The 8,944-nt window shown below is 34.1% G+C and overlaps 2 protein-coding genes across 2 annotated transcripts; one reads left to right on the top strand and one right to left on the bottom strand.

The window, feature by feature from the left end:
- Positions 1 to 236: 236 nt before the first annotated feature.
- LOC100794680 (probable serine/threonine-protein kinase PBL5) lies at positions 237 to 3,775 on the top strand. Its single transcript, XM_003546991.5, has 5 exons — positions 237 to 540; positions 1,205 to 1,458; positions 1,579 to 1,768; positions 2,054 to 2,445; positions 3,193 to 3,775. The coding sequence occupies exons 1-5, from the start codon at positions 435 to 437 to the stop codon at positions 3,706 to 3,708; spliced, it is 1,458 nt and encodes a 485-aa protein (XP_003547039.1). The 5' UTR covers positions 237 to 434; the 3' UTR covers positions 3,709 to 3,775.
- Positions 3,776 to 5,040: 1,265 nt separating this feature from the next.
- Positions 5,041 to 7,247, bottom strand: LOC100794154 (uncharacterized). Its single transcript, XM_041009860.1, has 2 exons — positions 6,469 to 7,247; positions 5,041 to 5,934 (listed from the first exon to the last, which is right to left on the bottom strand). The coding sequence occupies exons 1-2, from the start codon at positions 7,078 to 7,080 to the stop codon at positions 5,194 to 5,196; spliced, it is 1,353 nt and encodes a 450-aa protein (XP_040865794.1). The 5' UTR covers positions 7,081 to 7,247; the 3' UTR covers positions 5,041 to 5,193.
- Positions 7,248 to 8,944: the final 1,697 nt, after the last annotated feature.

Raw genomic sequence — 8,944 nt, 5'->3', positions numbered from 1 at the left:
AATTCAGATAAATTTAAACTTATAATGATAATTTTTTATATGGTTATAACGTTTTTATATTTACATGGATGAAAATATATTTTAAAAAAACTAAAATGTTAGTTTAGTGGTGCACTTAAACTGAACTACCCAAACAGGCCTTTTAGGTTTAGCGTTTGAAACCCACAAAAAGGACATAAATGCCCTTTACTTTTCTCGTGTTTTCTTTTAATTGGTAACGCAGAACATTTGATTTTACAATCCGTGTTTCACCTTGGAGACACCCAGAACAGAATATATTAAAGCTCCAGGAAAATGGTCACCATATTAGGACCCTCTTTCTCTTTCTCTCTCTTTTTTCTCATACACAGTTCGTGACACTCCTTTTTCATGTTTGGGGACTCTCTTCTGGGCTTTCTTCGGTTTAAGCCTTAGAAGACGGAGATTATTAAAACATGGGTTGCTTTCGTTGCACAGGCAAATCAAGCAAAAAAACCAACAACAATAACATTAATCACGCCGAGAAGCACACCAATCACAACGAGAAACATACTGCTGCTGGTAAATTTCGCCAATGGATCTTCATTAGTTAATGTTCTCATGCATTTTACTAAAGCAGAGATGAAACAGGTTCACCCATGACCCATTGTTTGTGATCGCGTTCAACCTTCACCATTATTATTAAAAAAATTGAAATTTGGGACGTGGGTTTGTCCTGAATTGATCAAGGGTCTTTCTTTTCATCGATGCAAATTGATATTTTTTTTTCCATTTTGTAATAATTTTTTCAAGGAAATATTGTTACGTTCTGACATGTGGAAGAAAAATATGAATTTGGTTTTGATTTATTTCTGTTTAATAATGCAATTTTTTTCGTTGGTCAACAATAACGTTCTGCGTCACCGCTTCTGGAAATTTTAGAATGAGTTTTGAACGTGGATTGAATAATTTTGAAGGGACTCAAATTGTTCGTGTTCCATAAACCAAAATATGGGACTTTTTTTTCAAAAAAAAATTTGTTGTTGTTGTTGATTGAATGATCCGATCTATAATCCAAAGTGGCGCTTGCCATTTTGTGTTTTTTTTTTCTTTTAAATTTTGATGGCTGTAGGGTTTTTATTATTTATGGTATTGGTATCCTTGGATGAATTTACGTGACGTTTTGTTTGATCTCTCTCCCTCACGTGATATTAATATTGTATGTATGTGTGTGTATTTTTTGCAGATAAGGTCAAAGTTGATTTGAATGTGAATGGTAAACAAGAAGATAATAATCCTAAGCCTGATCAGCTATCTCTGGACGTGGAGAATTTGAATTTAAAAGAGGTTTCCAATGAAGGAAAAGTTAACAGTTACCGGGCACAGACATTTACTTTTGCTGAGCTTGCAGCTGCAACAGGGAATTTCAGGTCAGATTGCTTTCTGGGTGAAGGAGGGTTTGGCAAGGTTTATAAGGGGCGCATAGAGAAAATAAACCAGGTTCGTTAAAAATAGGTACCAAAATTAATATAACGATTAATGAAATAGAATTATGTTGTTTTAATCCAGCTCTTGTCATGTCTTGCACGTTTATGATCAGGCTTGTTATTGTTCGTGTAGGTTGTAGCAATAAAGCAACTAGATCCTCATGGGCTTCAAGGAATTAGGGAATTTGTTGTTGAAGTGTTGACATTGAGTTTGGCAGACCACCCTAATTTGGTCAAGTTAATTGGTTTTTGTGCTGAGGGAGAGCAGAGGCTATTGGTTTACGAATATATGCCATTGGGATCTTTGGAGAATCATTTGCACGGTATATTCTGTTTTCCTAATATCTTGTTTTTTGTTGGATAGAATCAAGGTTTTAAATTGTGGTTGCAGTTGTGGGTTTGTAGCAATCCTTAACATTGAGGGAAATTGCTGACAATGTCGCTCATGTGGCCGCAATTGTAATCGTGGAGACTTTAAAAACTTTGATGTTGCGGCCAAAATCACTGTCGCATATTGTTTTTTAAAACCTTGGATAGATTAGAATGTACTGGCAATGGTATTCTTTGTCCCCATGGTTTGTATCTTTTTCTTTCTTTCATTTTGCCAGATCTTCCGCGTGGTAGAAAACCGATTGACTGGAATACAAGAATGAAAATAGCAGCTGGTGCAGCTAGAGGCTTAGAGTATTTGCATAATAAAATGAAACCTCCTGTCATATATCGGGACCTGAAATGCTCCAATATCCTGTTAGGCGAAGGATATCATTCCAAGTTATCTGATTTTGGCTTGGCGAAAGTAGGACCAAGTGGTGATAAAACCCATGTTTCAACCAGAGTTATGGGAACATATGGATATTGTGCCCCAGATTATGCAATGACGGGTCAATTGACGTTCAAGTCTGATATTTATAGCTTTGGAGTTGTTCTTTTGGAGATCATCACAGGCAGGAAGGCGATCGACAATACAAAACCTGCTAAAGAACAAAATCTAGTTGCATGGGTATGTCAATGATCTTTTACCAAGTTGGAATCCGTATCTGTTGTGATGTTGCTACACATATCTGTTGTCAATGCCTTTGATAAACTTGAATACTCAAATTAGTTAAGTTTTGATAATAAGAAAGTTGGAAGCTTTGATAAGCCCTTCTCCTGCAGGAAGTTGCTTGTAAAGTGCTTACTAAATCTAGAGTCTGATTGGCATGTAATAGTCATGCCACTAGACAGATTATTGCATTCGTTTTCCTTTCCTGTCAATGAATATAACACAATAATTGGTGAAGTACTTTATACACAAAACAAGTTGATTTTGCTTGTCATGTGTTACAAGTGAACTAGTGGCGCCCTTTGTAACTTGATATCTTTATTTGTGTTTACTTTTGATTTAAATGCAAAATTTTATAGTACACAATCTCAAATGTACTAGCATTGATTGATAGATAATCCCAAATTGTTCCTTTGAGCCCTTTTATTTTGATTGCTAGTCTGCAACGACACTGCTTATTTGCAGTAATTATTTTTAACTCAGTTAGCCTTTATACTGTTACAAACATTAATTCATTGAGCTCCTTATTTATCCTTATTACCACCAAACACACTACTTTTCAAATTGGTTGTTTGATGACGTTGAAGAGAAGTTTCTGTTTTTAAAGTTGCTGATCTATTTTTCACATTGACAAGTTATGTAAACTGACAACTTTTTTACCTTTCCAAAATCACTACCTTATAATGCATGTATATTTGTTTGCAGGCAAAGCCTTTATTCAAAAACCGTAAAAGATTCTGTGAGATGGTTGATCCATTGCTTGAAGGTCAGTATCCAATAAGAGGTTTGTACCAAGCTCTTGCTATTGCTGCCATGTGTGTTCAAGAACAGCCTAATATGCGGCCCGAAACAACTGATGTGGTTACAGCTCTAAATTACCTTGCATCCCAGAAATACGATCCCCAAGTTCATTCAATACAAAGCTGTAGAAAAGGTTTATCTTCTCCAAGAGAAAGAAGCAATGGTCATAGACGCACTGTCAGTAACGATTCTGATCCAAGAGCAAGAAGCCATGATCATAGACGAATTGTTTGTAATGGTTCTGAGACAAGAGCAAGAAGCGAAGGTCGTCATAGACGAACTGTTAGTATTGGTAATGGTCATAGTAGTGGTTCTGAGACAGAAAGCTCTCGAAAAGGTGTAGCTTCTCCAAGGGTGAGAAGTGATGGTCATAGACATTTTGTTAGTAATGGTTCTGAGACAGACAGTTCTGGAGATTAGAAATGTGATGTGTTTTTGGATATTCATATTGTAAAATGCTTAGTTATCCAATTTTGCTTCATATAAAGAAGATTCTTCTTTTTGGCTCCTCTAACATTGGTGTACATGTGGGCTGGCTTTTTTGTATTCAAGATGGATGCCTCTCCTCGGGAATTTTTGTTTTGCTCCATCTTTTAGAATTTATCCTCTGCCACAAGAATCCACTTTTTGATCTTAATGATAATTGCAGTTCCTGGGTCATCACTATCTTTACACTATATACCAATTGTTTGCGCAGAATGATTTATGTTAGCAGTCTACGTACGTCAGTTTCTTGATTTATGTTAGTATATTTGGTTTAAAAAATAATTTCGATGGTGTAAAGCTTAATATTTTTTGTGGTTAAATAAACTTTTAAGAAAATTAAGTAACTTATTTGTCAAATATGATTATAGGTCATAGGTTCTGATGGGCCGAATGATGTATTCTCGTTGCTTAATGTGAGCTGGGATTTATTTAGGAGATTACGACTCATTGATTGAAAATTGTTAATATTTTCCCTTGATTATATAAATATACATAAACGAGTAACATTAGATTTATAAAATGAATCTTTTTTTTTTATAAATAATAAAATTAACTTTTATGTGTGATTTTGAATGTGTTTGGATAAGACACGTATAAGAGGGATATATGAAGTTTAAGTTGCAAAAATTTGAGAAATTAGGTTATACAGAGAGAATTTTAAAAATTTCATATTGTTATATTTATATAAAAAGTTGAGTAAAAATGAGGTAATATTTTTTATAATTATTAATAAAAAATAAAATAAAACTACAAACATTTTGTTAAGCTGAAGACTTTATTGTCCTCTCCCACATCAGAAAACATTAATAAGAACGTGTTATATTAGATACATTCAAAGACAATTACACTCGTTAATATGTTTTGCATAAAAGTACTGATTTTTGAACACGTAATTGATACTCTTCATTTTTGTTTGTTCTTCTCTTCTTTCACGCTACTTATCAATCACACATTTTTTCTCTCTTCCTATCTCTTGGTGTCTACACCAAGAAAAGTGTACAGATTTTTTTTCTCTTACTTTTGTATAATTTACAGAGTGAAAAAAAAGGAAGAAATAGTGTAGAGGGTGACAAAACATTAGTCAAATGAAGCAGTTATACTTGTGTGCGGAGTAGGTTTGGTACAACTAGAGACTAAAAATTGGAAATTAATATATTTCGAAGTTGAATTTCCATCTTCTGTACTCATTTATTTCTATCTAACTTGAAGTATATTTAGAAACAAAAATGTCAAACAGTGATTGAAGACAAAACAATGTGAGGGTTCACAATGCTATAATTCAGTAACTTCACCCTCTTGACAATTGCCCACCCATATGTATAGAGTATCTGTGCTCTTACGTGATGACAATATTCTACAACAATCCCTCCTCGGTGACTGCAAAAAAAGAAAATCATTCAATTAGTAAAAGGATCTATTTCAACGTGAATCAATTAAGTCAATTTTGTTTAGGGAAAGCCTATAATGCAAAAACATGAATGGCTTCTTTCTTTTCTCTTGTTTGAAACATGCGCTTGAATGTCTTAGCAAACAAGTGTAAAGTGCCATTTCATAGTATGTTATGTTTGTATAAGTGTTAGTGTGTGTGTGGAAAAGTGAGTTTAAAAGCATCTTTACCTTTTTCCAGCGCAATGGATCTGGTTTTTTTGTAACTACAACAGAGGTGATTTTCTCTGGTGAATTCATTCTCCACCGACAGAAAGGGGATTTGGATTTGTCACGAGAGTAAACACCAACAACTTGTTTTGTGGTGGAGTCATAATGAGTGTTGGTCATATAGTAAACGAAGGGCTTCTGACAAGGGTGTTTAGCAACAGGCCTTGTGTTGAATGCATATGCAGTGTAATCAGCTCTTTTGTACCAATTGAGAAAGGTTCTTGATGGCATCTCCAATTCTCTAGGGGACAGCACTCCCCTCAAGATTTGAACCACGTAGCCCCACGAAACAGATATTGACCAAAAATTTTGTTTGTCATAGCATATTGATTGTTGCATTATGCTGCCTGAGTCCTGATTCACAGACTCCATTAGGTGCCGCAGGGCTCTTACTCTTGTCATCCTTGGGAATATTGGTTGCACCACATCAAGGTGGTGCAGTGACACAAGTGGAGACACTGGGTGTGCCCCTAGAAGGCCTAGTAGATCTCCATATACATCATACTGCATAAGCAAGCCAAGGAAATTAACATCACAAAGCATTCCCAATAATAATAACACAAGAGTACTAGTCACACACTTTTCACTATACCTTCCGTTATAGATTTTGTTCAAGTTTCGCTGTATAACATATAGCTCTACATTCTCATTTACAAAATGCAAAATCCCATAATTCTATTTGGTATCTACATCCAGCTACCAAATAAAGTTATTGACCAATATTAGTTGGTAATTCATTAATTTTTATTAGTGAGATCAGAACGACTCATACACTTTTTTCATTTGTCAAATGCACTCATGGACTGTCTTCTAATAACATTGTTTAATATAATGGGGAGGCATATGATATTAGTATAAATATTATCAACTTATTTGTTAACACACTTTTTTTGTTGTAGATTTTTTTATGATTAACTGTTTGATCTCATTTTCTATACAACAAGTTACATGATTTTTCATTATAATAAACTTTAACCACTAATAAAAAAATGTATCAATAAAACAATATTAGAAAATGGGTTACTATCATTTTGTTACCTGGTGAAAGCCAGGTTCTCTTGTGAGTGGCACCCCTAGCTCAGCCATGCAAGCTTGAATTCTATCATCACTGCCATACAAAGCAGGGTAGCGCTGAATGCAACGATCTTGCATCTTTGCTAGTTCCTGGGCCAAAGGGTAGCTTATGGCAAATCCTCCTCCACCATATGCCATGGCATATGAGAAATGAATGTTTTGAACATGGCTTTCAGATGAGCTTCCAATATAATAGAAGTGTCTATGGTCATATTTGGAAAGAATTCTAACCACATTATCAACCATAAACATCGTGTCATCATCCCCCATCACGAACCATCTTACATCTTTCATCCCAAGCTTGAATGTCTCAGTGACAACCCTTGATATCCTTAACGCTGATCTTTGCCCTTGACGATTCGTATACCTAAATTTTGAAGTGTCCCCCGAGATATAAATATCGGGTAACCCTTCATTGCTTTGACTCCTCACTTTTTTATCCAACCACACTACCCCTCTAGTTTCCTTAGGCCTCCACCATATCTTAATGTACTCTTTTCTAATGTGCCATAGGTTGGAGGAACCAGCTATCCCAAAGACAACATGTTTAAGCTCAGTGTCTTGTCTCTCAGACATTTGCTTGGGTGTTAATCTAACTACCACGGGGGATTTGTTTTCTTCTTCTTCTTTGTTTTTTTCTTCTCCTTCTTCTTCGTCGTCATCATTATCCTCTCTTGGTCGTTTCTCTACTAATGGTTTTTTCTTTTCAACACTTTCATCATCGGTAGCTATAGTTTTTGAGGATGTATTGTTGTAAGTACTTACCCGAAGGTTTTCTTGGGTAGCCTCGTTTAAATTGGTGGTGATAGTGGGGCAATCTTGTTGGTCATTGTTGAAGAGGATAATGTTGGAAGAATAAAGGGTGTAGAGTACAATGGTGATTAGGATCAACCAAGTGATGAGGCTTTTGGAGCCTGTGTGGAGCATGCGTTGATGGGAAGAAGAGTACATTTGTTTTTGTTAGTCTTAGATCTTCAATTTCCTTTCAGAATATTGTAGATGGTGGTGGAAAAAACCTTCAAGCTGAGAATTGTTCGGATCATAGAAATGGAAAGAAGGTATCACTTTACTATTTTGTTCTCCTTTGGTGCTTTCTAAGTGAAATTAGTTGTGGTTAGAAGCGAAGTTGAATGCGATTTTAGTGGATGCTGGGCTGACAGTGCATTATATTGGTCAACACAAATTTTTCTTTATCTATATTTTGGTTAAGTTCTTGAATTTGCCTTGATGTTTACGTTGAATAGTTTAATGTCAAAAGAACAGTGAAATAACTCAATATATATTTTTAGAATAAACTAGAACACTGAGCCGTGCAAAGCAAGGGCAGTGAAATTTCAATTTTAAAAAATAAATACAAAATGTAAAAGAAGAGACAGAAAATGCAGGATAAAAAAATTAGTATACAATGTTGAGACATGTGCGTTTGCTGGATAGTTTTTATATTTCTACATATAACTCAATTATCAATGCCCGCATGAGAGAATGCAATTTAATAAATTAATAATTTAGCATATGTGAAGTTATTTTTTTTTGTTAATGATTGATTTTTTCCCTTCTAAACAAACATTTATTTTAGAATAATAAAATATAATCTAATGAGTATATATAATAATTAATACAATACACAATGAGACTTTACTTATCTCTTAGTCGAATTCTTAATTAGCTAGAATCTTTTTTTCTTGATAGATTAGAGAGTTAAGACAAAAAAATAATTAATAAAACAATGTTGAATGAATTTTAATTCATCATTTTTTTTGCTTAAATATATTTTTAGTTTTTATATATACCTATTTTCTGTTTTTAGTTTTTATAAAATATTTTTTATGATTTAAATTCCTATATTTAATTTTACAGATTTGGTTCTTAATTGCGTATTTTAGTTGTTATTACATTATAAACTTTTAATTCAATATCTTTTATATTAAAACATATTCACTCAAAATCATTGAATGTGTTTATACCCTGCATCCAAGCATTGGAGAATCCCTATCTTAAAGCCATAGCCGCGGCTAACAGCAAGTTTTCAGGGCCATAAAAATGGGAAAATCCAAAGATCCATTCACCTGGAGTTCCTCTAATGGCGCCTCCTCGCTCCATCCATCAGTTCAACTTCACAAAGGAGTTGCGAAAACTATTTTCGTTACAAATTTATTTTATTATGTAAATGACGGAAACAAGTTTATGTTGAATAATATTTTCAACATAATAATATAACGAATAGAAACTTATTTGTTATTTTCATCAATAATAGAAACTTATTTGTTATAATTACAAGAAAAGCTAAAAAAAAAAGTTATGATGTGAACTTAGAAATAAGAGAGATGAGAATATAACGAATAGGGCCAAAATATATTGGGAGCATACAGTCCATATTAAAGCCCAATCCGAACCTACGTGGCATGCCGAGAAAATAGCCCGTACATGAAAAGATTCTCCA

Source organism: Glycine max, chromosome 15 (assembly GCF_000004515.6).
Source record: "Glycine max cultivar Williams 82 chromosome 15, Glycine_max_v4.0, whole genome shotgun sequence".
NCBI lineage: Eukaryota > Viridiplantae > Streptophyta > Magnoliopsida > Fabales > Fabaceae > Glycine > Glycine max.
Note: the sequence above shows the minus strand (reverse complement) of the source record. Positions and strands in the feature narration are given on the sequence as shown.